This window comes from Hemitrygon akajei, chromosome 3 (assembly GCF_048418815.1).
Source record: "Hemitrygon akajei chromosome 3, sHemAka1.3, whole genome shotgun sequence".
NCBI lineage: Eukaryota > Metazoa > Chordata > Chondrichthyes > Myliobatiformes > Dasyatidae > Hemitrygon > Hemitrygon akajei.
Genome location: NC_133126.1, coordinates 50206925 through 50222994, shown reverse-complemented (window position 1 = coordinate 50222994; position 16070 = coordinate 50206925). Strand labels below are relative to the sequence as shown.

The window sequence follows — 16070 nt, the reverse complement described above, 5'->3', positions numbered from 1 at the left end:
GAAAGCATGCCAGTGGTTCGAAATCTGAGGAGTTGTTATATCACCAAAGACTCTGGCAAACTTCTATATGCCGGTGATGGAGAGTTGTGTTACAGCCTGACATGGAGATTGCAATGCACAGGATCACAAGTGGCTGCAGATGTTTCAAGGACACAGCCCTCCCCACCAGCGAGGACAGCTTAAAGAGGCAGCATCTATCATTAAGGACCCTCCTCCGAGACTTGTCCTTTTCTCATTGCTACCATCAGAGATGAGGTACCGGAGCCTGAGGTTATAAACTCAACAACTCAGGATTAATTTCTTCTCCTCTGCTGTCAGATATACGAATGATCCATTATTACGGGAACACTTAGTTATACCCTTGTGGACTCCAGCTTTTATTTTCCAATGCTATGCAAAACTCCACAATAAATGAACTTCTGCTTGTCCAAAACCTTTACTGCCTGAAATCTTTTCCATACCAAAATCCCATTCTTATTTTTCATCCATCTCTGCTAACATTCATTTGGCTCACTATTTCTTATAAAATTTGAAATGCTTGTCTTTGTCAAAATTACCTTGTGTTTCTTTTAAAAGTTTATTTATTCAAGGTTTTTAGACCTTGGTGATTGGCTGGAATTTGTTGTTTCCCTTGAAATATCTCTGAACTAAGTGTTATTTCTGAGCACAGTGAGACTATGCAGATGTAGGCAAAGATTTGTGTTGGCCAAGTTAAATAAGGCAATTTTGCTTCCATAATGAGTGTTGGTAAACATGATGGATTTTATGCCAATTTGTAAATTCATACTCCTTATTAATTTTATTAGATTTATATAAGTTTTAATGACTTGAATCTTAACGACCCTGTGATCTCTGTCTCAGAGGCCGATGTTAGGCTGTCTTTAAAGAGAGTGAACCCTTGCAAGGTGGAAGGTCCTGATGGAGTACCTGGTAAGGCTCTGAAAACCTGTGCCAGCCAACTAGCGGGAGCATTCAAGGACATTTTCAACCTCTCGCTGCTACAAACGGAAGTTCCCACTTGCTTCAAAAAAGCAACAATTATACCAGTGCCTTAAGAAGAATAATGTGAGCTCCCTTAATGACTATTACCCAGTAGCATTCACATCTACAGTGATGAAATGCTTTGAGAGTTTGGACATGACTAGACTGAACTTCTGCCTCAGCAAGGATCTGGACCCATTGCAATTTGCCTATCGTCACAATAGGTCAACGGCAGACACAATCTCAATGGCTCTCCACGTGGCTTTAGGCCACCTAGACAACACAAACACCTCTGTCAGGATGCTGTTCATCGACTATAGCTCAGCATGTAATACCATTATTCCCACAATCCTGAGCCTCTGTACCTCCCTCTGCAATTGGATCCTCAACTTCCAAACCGGAAGACCACAATTAGTGCAGGTTGGTGATAACATCTCCTCCTCGCTGACGATCAACACTGGTGCACTTCATTGGTGTGTGCTTAGCCCACTGCTCTACTCTCTCTGTACACATGACTGTGTGGCTAGGCATAGCTCAAATACCATCTACAAATTTGCTGACGTTACAACCATTGTTGGTAGAATCTCAGGTGGTGACAAGAGGGCATACAGTAGAGAGATATGCCAACTAGTGGAGTGGTGCCTCAGCAACAACCTGGCACTCAACGTCAGTAAGACAAAAGAGCTGATTGTGGACTTCATGAAAGGCAAGACGAAGGAACACATACCAATCCTCACAGAGGGATCAGAAGTGGAGAGAGTGAGCAGTTTATAGTTCTTGGGTGTCAAGATCTCTGAGGATCTAACCTGGTCCCAACATATCGATGCAGTTATAAAGAAAGCAAGACAGCAGCTACACTTCATTAGGAGTTTGAAGAGATTTGGCATGTCAACAAATACACTCAAAAACTTCTATAGTTGTACCATGGAGAGCATTCTGACAGGCTGCATCACTGTCTGGTATGGGGGGGGCTACTGCACAGGACCAAAAGAAGCTGCAGGGGATTGTAAATCTAGTCAGCTCCATCTTGGGCACGAGCCTACAAAGTACCCAGGACATCTTCAAGGAGCAGTGTCTCAGAAAGTCAGCGTCCATTATTAAAGACCTCCAGCACCCAGTGCATGCCCTTTTCTCACTGTTGCCATCAGGTAGGTGGTATAGAAGCTTGAAGGCACACACTCAACGATTCAGGAACAGCTTCTTCCACTCTGCCATCTGATTCCTAAATGGGCATTTAACCCTTGGACACTATCTCATTTTTAAAAATATACAGTATTTCTGTTTTTTGCACGTTTTTAAAATCTATTCAATATATGCATACTGTAATTGATTTACTTATTATTATTATTATTTTTTTCTCTTCTATATTATGTATTGCATTGAACTGCTGCTGCTAAGTTAACAAATTTCATGTCACATGCCGGTGATAATAAACCTGATTCTGATTTAAGTGCCTCAGCTGATGAAATTTGCTTTGTACCTGTTTCACAAGATTGATCATTTAGACCCCTAGTCCAAACACAGAAACTGTATCCTACCTTACTATTCTAATGCGCTGGTTCATATTGTTTATGTTATGCTGTTCTGTATTTGATTTTTGTGCTGTTCTCTGCGAGCTGCTTGTTTGGGTTACTGTTGAAGATGAGAGGTAGGGGAGTTGTGTGCCATCGGATTAAGAGGAGGTTTCTCAGCTGAGGGACACTAAGGTTAGGCTTGGGGATTTTGCTAAGGGGATAAAGAGAGAAGACGCTGGCATGAAGAGGTTGTAGGAGTGGGGCTGTGATTCGACGAAGCCCAGGGTAAGATCGAAGGAGGATCAGCAAAGGGGAAACCGTGAGCTCCAACTTGTGCATGTTAGACTGTTTCATTAAAATGGACCCTTTTCTTTGTTCTTTCTTTACTAACCCTTTAGTCAAATTAAGAATTATGACACTAAATCTTTTAATTGTATACTGTCTGTTATTTCGTGGCACTCATTTGTAGCAAGGTAACAACTCACGCGGCATCCACACAAACGGGGTTTGAGGGGCGAGCGCCCAGAGATTGTCTTTCCTAGACTTAAACAGCTGACGGAACCGGAGTGTTTCACTATCGTACATGATTAATGTGCAGTTTTTTTCTTTCCATTTGCACATGTCCTTTCCTGTTTAATAGCAGAACCACCAGTTAACCACTCTGCTTTACTTATTGGATATCCTCCTCATCTTTGGCTGATTCTTTTAACTCCTGTTATTGATCACTGAATGTGTTCTTGTCTCTTGTGATGCTTCAGGCCGTTCTGTTAATGGTCACTGATAAATGAAATGATTGAAGTGCACTGTAGTACTCCAGGCATGGACAAATCTGGGAAAGTCACAGTAATTTCTTGTCCCTTGTTACTGGTGGGAATTCCGACAGTATTGACAGCCAACATTTAATTTTGATTAAGAGACCCGTGGACACCTGATCAAACTGAGGGCATCTTTCCATCATTGGACACAGATCAACAGAGCCACTTTTATCGAACATTCTAATTGCATCTAAATTCACAGTCTCTGGGTTACTAGTCTCAGCATAATTGCTACATCACAATGACTAAGTCTGGAGTCTTTGCCAGATCGTTGAAATTGTTTAACTGCCAGACCCAAATTTACAGTAAAAGAAAAAAAAAACTGGCAATACGAATCCTTAATTAAAGAGTGATTTTCTTGTGTTTATACAGAATCTACATGGATGAATATGTGTAAGGTTATATCAGCAATATCCTGAGATATAGTTGCAATTCTGAGCACAATCTTTTAATAATATTTTGATGGCCTCACAGGCCCATTGTCATAGATGTTCTGTCTTTATCTTTTTCAGAGCATGTTGATTTTATTACAGCAGCTAATTCCCTGCGGGGCATTGTGGCCACTGGATATTATATAGGGAATGACTATCCATATCTGTAAGTCTTTTTGTAACATTCTTTTCCCAGATAAGTGAGGTTTGTGGTTATACTTAGAATTTCATATTTGATATGTATTGTAACTTTGATTAGCTATTTATATTTAAGATTGCATATGCGTACATTGGAGAAGGTCCAGAGGAGATTAATGAGAATGATTCCAGGAATTAAGCAGTTAATGCATGAGGAGTGTTTGATGGCTGTGGGCCAGTGCTCATTGGGGTTTAGAAGAATAAGAGACGATCTCATTGAAACCTATTGAATATTGACAGGCTGAAACAGAGTGGATGTGGAGAGGATGTTTCTTATAGTGGGTGAGTCTAGGATCAGAGGGCATAGCATCAGGATAGAAGGACATCCATTTAGTGCTGAGATGAGGAAGAAGTTATTTAGCCAGAGGGTGGTGAGTCTATGGAATTCATTGCCATGGCCAGCTCTGGAGCCAAGTCATTAAAAGTATTTAAAGTGGAGTTCTTAAATATATGCGTTCTTGATTAGTCATGATTTCAAAGGTTATGGAGAGAAGGCTGAGGGGGAAATGGATGAGTCCTGATGGAATGGTAGAGCAGACTCGATGGGCCAAATGGCCGAATTCTGCTCCTATATCTTAGGGCCTGAGACTTTATGCAATAAATCATATTCAAATTGGTCTAATATTTTATTGCCATTTCAAATGTCAAATGTTGCATAGTAGGGCCTACCTTGTATTATGTTGTACACAAGCGCTATCTCCAGCACATTTTTTTGTAATGTGTGTCAAAGTGCTTAAGACACATGAATATGTGTGAGAAATAGACATTATTACCCTGGAGGTTCTACTTTGCATCTTTCTACCTGACTCCCTGTATTCTGGCTCCAGGAGGTCCTGAAGAGAGAATATAAGGAGTTAAGTAGAAAACTGGACCTCCAGGGTAGTAATTTCTGTGATATGCACCAGTGAGGGTAAGAATAGGATGAGTTGACAAATGAGTGCGTGGCTAAGGAATTAATGCAAGGGACAGGGTTTCATATTTATGGATCATTAGGGTGCCTTCTAGGTAAAGAATGATCTATGCAAAAAGGACGGGTTACACCTGAACCCAAGGGCAACCAATATCTTCGCTGGCAAGTTTGCAAGAGCTGTTGGGGATTGCTTAAACTAATTTGGCAGGGTGAGAGGACCGGAGTGATAGGGCTGAGGATGGCTCAATAGGTATATGCAGTGTGTAGTGAGACAATGAGAAAGGACAGGCAAAGTTGCAGTTAGTGCAATGAGTTTGAAGTGTAACATGGGGACAAAATTGAAAAAGGTGATGAATACAGCACTGACAGTGTTTTTGTTTGAATGTGTGCGGTATATGGAACAATGTAAACGATATTGTAACGCACTTGGAGATTGGCAGGCATGACGTGGGCATCACTGAATCATGGCTGACATAAAATCATAATTGGGGGAGCATAACATCGGAGGATACAGATAGTATTGAAAGGATAGGAAAGTAGGCGGGGGTGGGGGTTGGCTCTGGTGATACATAAATGAGGTAACGTAGATTTGGAAGATACAGAATCCTTGTGGGTAGAGTTAAGAAACTTCAGGTACAGCAGCCAGGATGTGAAACACAAATTACAACAGGAGGTAGAAAAGGGATATAAAAATTGCAATGCTACAATAGTCATGGGGAATTTCAATATGCAGGTAGGTTGGGAAAATCAGGTTGGTGCTGGATCCCAGGAAATGGAATTTGCAGAATGCCTATGAAACGGCCTTTTAGAGCACCTTGTGATTGAACCCACTATGGGACAGGCAGTTCTGGATTGGGTGTTGAGTAATGAGCCAGATTTGATTAGGGAGCTTAAGATAAAAGAACCCTTAGGAGGCAGTGATAGTATTATGATAGAATTCACCCTGTTTGAGAGGGAGAAGCTAAAGTCAGATGTATCATTGTTACAGTGGAGTAAAGTGAGTACATAAACATGAGAAAGGAACTGGCCAAAGTTGATTGGAAGGGGACACTAGCAGGTATGCTGGCAGAACAGCAATGGCTGGAGTTTCTGGGGGCAATTTGGAAAGCACAGGATAAAAACATCCCAAAGATGAAAAAACATTCTAAAGGGAGAATGAGGCAACTGTGACTAACTAGGGAAGTCAGAGACACCATAAAAGGAAATGAAAGGGTATATAATATAGCAAACAAAAATAGTGGAAAGTTAGCAAATTGGGAATCCTTTAAAAACCAACAGAAGGGAACTAAAAAGAAATAAATAGAGAAAAGATGAAATATGAAGGTAAAGTAGCCAATAATACAAACAACGATATCAAAAGTTCTTTCAGAGATATAAAATGTAAAGGAGAGGCGGGAGTGGATATTGGCCCACTGGAAAATGACGCTGGAGAGGTAGTAATGGGGGACAAACAGATGATGGACAAACTTAAGTCTTCACTGTGGAAGATGCAGTATGCCATAAATTTGAGAGTGTTGGGTCAGAGGTGAGCTTAGTTGCTATTACAGAGGAGAAGATGCTTGGAAAACTGAAAGTTCTGAAGGTAGAAAAGTCACCTGAATCAGATGGACTACATCCTAGACTTCTAAAAGAGATAGCTGAAGAGACTGTAGATGCATTAGTAATGATCTTTCAAGAATCACTGGATTCTGGAATGGTTTTGGAGGACTGGAAAATCGCAAGTGTGTACTCCACTCTTTAAGAAGGCAGATGAAAGGAAATTGTAGATCAGTTAGCCTGACTTCAGAAGTTGGGAAGGTGTTGGAGTTCATTATTAAGGATCAAGTTTCAGGGTACTTGGAGGCACATGATAAAAATAGGCCAAAATCAGTATGGTTTCCTTAAGTGGAAATCTTGCCAAATCAAACAAATCTGTTGGAATTCTTTGAGGAGATAACAGCCAAGACAGACAAAGGAGAGCCAGTGGATGTTGTTTACTTAGATTTTAAGAAGCCTTTGACAAGCTGCTGCATTTGAAGCTGCTTAACAAGATGAGAGCCTTTGGTATTACAGGAAAGATACTAGCGTGCAGAGAAGATTGACTGATTGTCAGGAGGTGAAGAGTCAGAATAAAGGGGCCTATTTTGGTTGGCTGCCAGTGACAAGTGGTGTAGGGACTGCTTCTTTTCATATTATATGTCAGTGGTTTGGATGATGGAATTGTAGCTTAATGGCCAAGTTTGCAGATGATAGAAGGATAGGTGGAAGGTCTGGTAGTGCTGAGGAAGTAGGGAGTCTGCAGAAAAACTGAGAAAGACTGGGAGAATGGGCAAAGGAATGGAAATGGAATATGGTGTAGGCCAGTGTATGGTCATGCACTTTGGGAGATGGAATAAAGGCGTAAATTATTTTCTAAAGAGGGAGAAAATTAAAGAATCAGAGGTGCAAAGGGACTCGGAGGCCTTTATGCAGGGTTACTTAAAGGTTATCTTACAGGTTGAGTTGGCAGTGTGGAAGGCAAATGCAGTCTTAGCTTTCATTTTGAGAGGACTAGAAAATAAGAGCAAGGATGTGATGCTGGGGCTTTATAAGGCATTGTCTAGACTGCACTTGGAATATTGTGAGGGGTTTTGGGTCCCTTATTTAAGAAAATATGTGCCACCGTTGAGACTGTGCAGAGAAGCTTCACAAGAATAATTCTGGCAATTAAAGGGTTAACACGAGAGTGGTTTTTTTTAATGGTCCTGGGCCTGTAATCACTGGAGTTTAGAAGAATGGCGGCGGGGGGTGGGGGGGGATCTCATTGAAACCTATTGAATATTGAAAGGCCTGGTTAGGGTGGGTGTGGAGAGGATGTTTCCTACTGTGGGCGAGTCTAGGGCAAGAAGGCACAGCCTCAGAATAGAAGGATGTCCGTTTTGAACAGAAGTGAGAAGGAATTTCTTTAGCCAGAAGGTGGCGAATCTGTAGAATTAATTGCCACGGATGGCTGTGGAGGCCAAGTCATTGAGTATATTTAAAGGAGAAGTTGATAGGTTGGTGTCAAAGGTTAGAGGGAGAAGGCAGGAGAATGGGGTTGAGATGGATAATAAATCAGCCACGATGAAATGGTGGAGCAGACTTGTTGGACCAAGTGACCTAATTCTGTTCCAATGTCTTATGATCTTATGGTCTTATTTTAGTACTTCATGCATGTTGTTCTCTATAATCTCTGGTTTTAATTTTACTGTGCTGCAAGGTCCTGGGAAGCAGCAGCAGAGAATTAGACAGTATCAAAATATACTTGGACTTGTTTCTCTGCTGGAATTTATAGTTGGCGGAGAAAGGGAAAGCGACTCTGGCAGGGTGTGGTCAATGAAATGACAGTATAATTTTCAGCAGAGATGAAGGGTGGAGCTTATGGTTCGTGGGGTTTTTTTTGCATCACATTGGAATTCAATTTAGCACCTAGCTCTTGCTGTTTTTAAACTGGGTTGTACAAAGTATTTGCCCCTGGCTCAGCTAGTTATTGCTTTGGTAAACTGTGCTCCAACCTCTCATTAAGCTGCAAATAGTTTTTATTTGTATAGCCTGCAGTTGTTAAAATCAGCATTTTAAAAACAACATACAAGGTTATAAAGGCTACTTTATCTGTCTTGAAATTATGACCAATGTTTGCCTATAGAATATGGCACATTTCACAAGGAATGACTTTAAATACTGTGTTCAAAGCATATTTTTGTTCTTTAGCTTTTCAGTTAATTGCGTGTGAATGATTTTGATTAAAAAATTCTCAAAAATGAAATGATGTATAAATTATGTATAATATATTGTATAAAGTAAGGCACATTAATGCAAATGTCAGCTGCATCATGATATCCTCTGGGGGGTGGGGGGGACACTGTTTTAATTCAGAAATAGAAGTACCTTTGTTCAATAAATGGGACTTTATTTTAATTCTTGATTTTAATTGCTGGATTTTCATCAAGCTCCCAGAGATTTGGTGTGGTCCCACCAGCTCTTGTGTTTGCGAAGCACGAGAAGTCTCACATAGAAGGAGTTCAGCTTGAGAAATTTCACGCTAAAGAGATTGTATCTGCAATCAAAAGTTCAATGTTGGAAAAATTTGTAGGTACTTTTACTACCAAATGTTAACATCTAAACAGATTATATTCAGTTGTTTTCTCTGTGTACCACTTCTATATTTTCATTATGTGCTATGATTTTTACTTAGGACGTGTATTATGATTTAGCTTTATCCTTAAAATTTTTTCGTTCAGTTAGTCAATTCTCAATTTTGCTGCAAGAATAAACTATTTATGTAATTATTTTTCACGTCCTCAGGATACCCCATAAGGTATTACAAGTGCTGAGTTGTGCTGTCATTGTTATGTAGCTAAAGACACCATCCAGGCAGTATACAATAAGGTCCCACATCAAGAAATTAGTAAATTATCTGATAAAAATTTGTGGTGATATTGTCTGATTGAGCAATCTTTGCAAAGAGACAAACAGAAAATCCACCTTTTCAGAAATACTGCGTGAGACTAGACTTTTTCTTTATATCTACTTGGACAGAAAGAGACTCAATTAAAAATATTTCAAAACATAGCAAAAAAAGTTATTGCTCATTATAATTTGTCACTTGTGTCTCTGATTATGTAATCACATAAATATTTGCAGTGTCATTTAATAGTTAATCATTTGTTCACACTTTGATAATGGCAGCCAATAGTCCATGAAAATTTGGCTCTGGTAGCAAAATGGACTGACAAATCTACCTCTTCTAGTTAACTGCTATTGTTATATTACATTGAGCAGTGAGAATTGAAACAGAATTTGTTGAAAGTTTAATACATTTATACCTTTTATTCGGTTTTGTATTTGTGCTCTGATATTAGCAAATGTATTTAAGTGTGTAAAGCGCATTTATCATTGGCACTGGAAAATCAGCTTAAAACTGAAAATTAATAATTGTATAGGTAGACTTTGTTGTCTGTTGTTAATGATTGCATGTCTTTGCAACAGTATAATTTAACAAATTGTTTTTCAATGGTAGCCTGAACTCAGAGTGGAAAATCTCCCTTCTTTCTATCAACCACTGAAACCACTACTCATTCTGTTTACTGACGATGATGACCCCATAACTGCGAAAGCCAAAGAAGAACTCGCAGAATTTACCAAATTAAGAAGTATGAAGAATTATACCACATGCTGGATTGATCTGTGAGTTGCAACCTCTTTTGCAGTAACCTAACTGGCCTAGGTGATTCAAAGACTTGATTCCTATCAAGTTTTCTAATAAATTGAAAAAAAAAGAGGCATTGCTGGTTCTTCAGTTACATAAGTGTTCCCTTTAGCTGTAAAATGTGTTATATTTGTTACAGTTGAGATTGCTGAAATCTTGCCTGAAAAACAAAATTAAGTTCAATTGTGTCTAAACAGCAACAATGGGTATAAAATAAGCAGATTTCATGTCTTTGTGTCTTGAACAAAATGGATTTTCAGATTATTTTATTTAAATCTCGTCCATCCAAGCAGTGTAGAGATGAAAGCAGTGATTTTTAGACTCTTTTACACCAGCTTGTTCTATTCATGGAGGTTTTTCTTTCCAATACTTTCATTCTAGATTTCAGGTCATTATGACTTACATTATTTGATGAATAAACACATCTTCTCAATATCCAATCATTAAATTATTTATTTATTTAATGGACAGAGATGTAAGAACCTCTTTTGTCAGCAGTTGATGTTTTAAGTCCGGGGTCATTTTGGTAGCAGTATACATTCCTCCTCAGGCCAATGTCAAGCAGGCTTTAGATGATCTGAGCAATGGGATCAACATGCACAAAACAGCGCACCCTAATGCCTTGACCATCGTTTTGGGAGATTTTAACCAGGCCAGTCTGAAAAAATCACTAAGCAATTACCATCAACAAATCACTTACAATACCAGAGTAAACAACGCACTAGACCATAGCTACACCACCGTCAAGAATGCCAACAGTGTTATTCTACACCCTCACTTTGGGAAGTCTGAACACTTGGCTGTACTTCTACTCCCCGAGTACAGGCAGAGACTGAAGACTGCAGCACCAGCAGTGAGGACCAAGAAGGTTTGGACAAGGGAAGCACAGGACTGCTTTGAATCAGTGGACTATATTCAGGGATTCGTCTTCAAACCTGGATGAGTATGCTGCAGTTGTTGCCGACTTCATTAAAATCTGTGTGGATGAGTGCGTGCCTACAAAGATTTACTGCACATTCCCAAACCAAGAGCTATGGATGAACCAGGAGGTATGTGGCCTGCTGAAGGCTGGATCTGTGGCATTCAAGTCTGGTGATCCAGGACTGTACCAGAAAACCAGGCATGCTCTGCGGAGGGCTATTTCAACGGTGAAGAGACAATTTTGAACGAGGTTGGAGGCGACATCGGATGTACGGCAACTCTGGCAGGGTCTGCAAGACATTACTTCCTACAAAGTGAAACCCAATAGCATGAATGGCAGCGATGCTTCACTACCAGATGAACTCAACAACTTCTATGCCTGCTTTGAAAGGGAGAATACAACTGCAGCTGTGAAGATCCCTGCTGCACCTTATGACCCTGTGATCTCTGTCTCAGAGGCTGATGTTAGGCTAGTCTTTAAAGAGAGTGAATCCTTGCAAGGCAGAAGGTCCCAATGGAGTACCTGGTAAGCAATGTTCCCTCTAATTTTTAGAAGTCAGTGTATGCAAAAAATCTTATGTTGTGCAATTTTTTTTCCTGTGACAAAAGTATGTGCACACTGAATGCACACATGACACAGTTTCTGTAGGTTTACAAAATATTTGACATAAAATCGCACAGAATAACAACAAAATAACATACATATTTAAGTCACTCAGCTATTTTTTCTCTCTCCTGTCTTTGGCAAGAAAGGTTCCCCCAATGTCCATCAATTGTGCAAGGTCACAAAACTGTTCATTTTGAAGTACAAATGCCACCATTTCAGCAAAGTTTGAAATCAATTTGGATTTAATTTTTTCTTGCACGGAAAAATTGAAATCATTAAACTGTCTAGCTATTACAGTATTTTCAGCTAGAAAATCATGATATTTTAGACATAAGGCATTAACTTGTTCATTGCCAAATGTGAAGTCACAATCTGCGGAGAAATCAAAAGCTGACCATTCTTGTGCCTCATCTTCAGGAAACCTTTCTTCTAAATGAACACAGACTATTTATAAAAGTCAATAGTGAACTTGTATCTACTGTGACGATTTCTTCACGTTGTTGGCTTAGCAAAACTTTAACTTTGTCACTCCACAAAACATTGTCTCCCAAATACTGCTTTCTTATGTTGTTAATTTTGCCTCACGCAAAATGAAGTGAATCAATCAGAGTCAGACCACTCTTTTGCAGAATCTTGCCCAGTGCAGACAGTTCATCAAAGACATCACTCAAAACCTGTAAAGTTCTTTTGCGCTTTACGCCCTTCGCTTCTTTTGAATTTGACGTAGTGAATCAATATTTTTTCAATAAAAACTTAGTAGGCTATCTACAGAATTTGAAACAGAACTTTGTAAACATTACGATATGAACACTGTCTGCCAAAGATGGCTGCTGCCATGATGCAGCTGTACAAACCGGAACAGGAAAGGTGAGGCGACATAAATTAGTGACGTGCATTGAGGTATTTGAAAAACCATCTAACTAGATAACAGAAACAAGAAGTATAATAATTAATTACAACATTATTTTAGGTAACTAACCTTTTGTGCGCACATTAATTTCCTTTGTGCACTGGTTGAAAAACTTGTGTGTGCGCACAGACCAGAGCTGGATTAAGCTAGTGCGGGGCCTGTAGCATATGTTATGAAGGGGCCCTAAATTTTAAAAATGCACATAAGTATTCAAACATAAATTATTTACTTGCATAGTAAAGTAATTCAATTTTTTCATTTGCTATACAGCCAGATAATACAACAAAATGTCTGACACTTCAGCAATAGTATTACTTACACGTAGGTATCAATTTCAAATTTCAAAAGTAACAGAACTACAATTTAAAAGTTACATTTTCTAGATTTAGCATGAGCAAATTTGTTGATGATACTGGACATGTCTATTTCACGCAGAAGTTCACGTTCAATGCTCACTAGAATGAGATTGTTCAATCTGTTTTAACCCATGGTGCTCCTTAGTTCATTTTTAACCCTTTTCAGTTTTGAAAATGAACGTTCTTCACTGCAATTGGTAACCATGAGTTACAAATAGATGTGCAAGGCATTTTTCTACATTTGGAAAACATGACTCCAAATAATTGTCAGTTATCAAACAGTACAACTGTAACCCTACAATCTTGTTTGGTGCCAATATGAGAAACAAGATCAGTTTTCAACAGTTCAGTAAACTGCACAAATTCTTCATCAAGACTTTCTTCCAGATCTTCTGGATATGATTCAATAAGATTTGATGACCTCTTTACAATCTCTTCAGTTGTAAACAACTAACTGATGAAGGAATCCAAAAACACCATTCACCTTTAGATAAGCTTTCTGCCTTTTTGACATTATTTTGTCAATAATGGCAAGAAATGTTTGGCTTTTAAATTTCTGAGAAGGTGTTTGAGATTCAACAAGTGGATCGAGAGTGCTGGAACCACTGAAATCATCATACACGTGATTTTGCTTGTGTTTTCTTCAAGTTTGCCGTGAAAATCTTCACACTTAGTCAGATCCTTGGCTTTTTGCTCAATGTCTGAAAAAGTAGACCGCATAGCTTGAATATATCCATGCAAGGATTCATAGAGTGCACAAGCTGTGTTCAAGTCTTGGCCAGAAGATTGCAAAGAAGCACTGGTCGTCTGAAAACGCTGTAATCCCACAATATGACCATTATTCCTGTTTCCAACTTCATCATGGTTGAAAGTAGTCCACAAGCCTGTTATCAACACTCTGCCTTCTGATCATTGTTATTTGAAATGTCATCTAAGACATGTTTTATTGCAGAAAAGCTGTGTAAAAGTGCTTTTGTTGTATCTGCACGAGCTGACCGTGTGGTAACTGACATTCTTTTAGCAATGGGCAAATGAGTACCACCATCAGATAATGCAGCAGAAAGGAGATCCCACCGATAAGTAGAAACAGAAAAAAATGTGTACAGGCTTTCTACAAATTGAAAGAAAATTAATGCTTCTTGACAACATACAGCAGCACATTTTCCAACCAAATTTAGTGAATGTGCAAAATGTGGAATGTAATCCGCAAACTCATTCAGCTCTTTAATTCCTGCTTGTAAGCCACTATACTTGCCACTCATGTTGCTGGCATTGTCATAACTCTGACCACGGCAGTCTTTTATATCAATGTCATTTTCCTTTAAAAAGTCAAGTAAATTTTGAGTGACCTGGTCAGGACTATGACCTTCGATATCAAAAAAAACTTCACAAATCTTTCAACTGGTCCAGACGGCAAAACATAGCGCACAGTCAATAACAAATTTATGTGACTGTTGTGGCTATGAGTGCGTGTGGATCACATGCACTCAACAACCAACTAGGAATAGTGTTCTGAAAAGTACCTGTTTAGTTGCTTATTGAAACCCATTTTCATTTGGGAAATACAGGTTGAAACTCAGTCAAATCTGATCTTGTATGTTCCTGAGCTGGTTCGGACTACCTAAAATCAGGAAAAAAATGATGAATCATGAACTGGGTCACATAAATCCGTTGAGTCGAACATCCCTTGTCGCAGGCTCACCGCGGCGGCGCACCCTCCAGCAGTGTAACAGCGCACGGTGCAGCAGCCTGGGAGCGTGGGAGATAGCACAAAGGTCACCACGACACAGCAAGGAGCCAACACACGCCTGCACACACACATACCATGCAGCATACACCTCCCCCAACATGAAAACAACAGCATTGCCAGATCGTCGTGAGAATGCAGTGAGATGCCGATTTCACCAGACTGCAGCTTGCAAGCATTTAGTGCACGGCCCATAGTATGCTGCTTTTCCTACTAGGTTAATCCGGCATTGGCACACACGCGCACACCACGGAGGGAACATAGCTGGTAAGGCTCTGAAAACCTGTGCCAACTAACTGGTGGGAGTATTCAAGGACATTTTCAGCCTCTCATTGCTATGGGTGAAAGTTCCCACTTGCTTCAAAAAGGCAACAATTATACCAGTGTCTAAGAAGAATAACGTGAACTGCCTTAATGACTATCGCCCGGTAGCACTCACATCGACAGTGATGAAATGCTTTGAGAGGTTGGTCATGACTAGATTGAACTCCTGCCTCAGCAAGGATCTGGACCCATTGCAATTTGCCTATCGCCACAATAGGTCAATGGTAGATGCAGTCTCAATGGCTCTCCACACAGTTTTTGATCACCTGGACAACACAAACACCTACGTCAGGATGCTGTTCATCGACCATAGCTCAGCATTTAATACCATCACTCCCACAATCCTGATTGAGAAGTTACAGAACCTGGGCCTCTGTACCTCCCTCTGCAATTGAATCCTCAACTTCCTAATCGGAAGACCACAATCTGTGCGGATTGGTGATAACATCTCCTCCTCGCCGATGATCAGCACTGGTGCACCTCGGGTGTGTGCTTAGCCCATTGCTGTACTCTGTATATACCCATGACTGTGTGGCTAGGCATAGCTCAAATACCATCTATAAATTTGCTGATGATACAAACATTGTTGGTAGATTCTCAGGTGGTGAGGAGAGGGTGTACAGGAGTGAGATATGCCAACTAGTAGAGTGGTGCCACAGCAACAAGATCAGAAGTGGAGAGAGTGAGCAGTTTCTAGTTCCTGGGTGTCAAGATCTCTGAGGACCTAACCTGGTCCCAAAATATTGATGAAGATATAAAGAAGGCAAGACAGCAGTTATACTTTATTAGGAGTTTGAAGAGATTTGGTATGTCAACAAATACACTCAAAAACTTCTATAAATGTAGCGTGGAGAACATTCTGACAGGCTATATTGCTGTCTGGTATGGGGGGTGGGGGGGTCTGTTTCAGCACAGGACTGAAAGAAGCTGCAGAGGGTTGCAAATTTAGTCAGTTCCATCTTGGGTACCAGCCTACAAAGTACCCAGGACATCTTCAGGGAGCGGTGTCTCAGAAAGGCAGCATCCATTATTAAGGACCTCCAGCACCCAGGGCATGCCTTTTTCTCATTGTTACCATCAGGTAGGTGATATAGAAGCCTGAAGGCTCACATTCAATGATTTAGGAACAACTTCTTCCCCTCTGCCATCT

General features: G+C 40.0%; 1 protein-coding gene and 1 long non-coding RNA gene across 5 annotated transcripts in view; one reads left to right on the top strand and one right to left on the bottom strand.

Annotated features, from left to right (window-relative positions):
* txndc16 (thioredoxin domain containing 16) overlaps nucleotides 1–16070 on the top strand; it is a 115064-nt gene that overhangs the window by 85499 nt on the left and 13495 nt on the right. For all 4 annotated transcript variants that reach the window (XM_073039841.1, XM_073039842.1, XM_073039844.1 and 1 more), the window contains 3 exons: nucleotides 3823–3907; nucleotides 8797–8935; nucleotides 9867–10033. In XM_073039841.1, coding sequence (XP_072895942.1) covers nucleotides 3823–3907; nucleotides 8797–8935; nucleotides 9867–10033 — 391 coding nt within the window. The remainder of the gene's footprint in view (nucleotides 1–3822; nucleotides 3908–8796; nucleotides 8936–9866; nucleotides 10034–16070) is intronic.
* Nucleotides 1–16070, bottom strand: part of LOC140724972 (uncharacterized) — a 79251-nt gene that overhangs the window by 57118 nt on the left and 6063 nt on the right. The window contains exons 2-3 of the long non-coding RNA XR_012098229.1: nucleotides 14373–14466; nucleotides 12563–12676 (exon numbers count right to left, since the gene is read on the bottom strand). This is a non-coding gene — a long non-coding RNA (uncharacterized lncRNA). The remainder of the gene's footprint in view (nucleotides 1–12562; nucleotides 12677–14372; nucleotides 14467–16070) is intronic.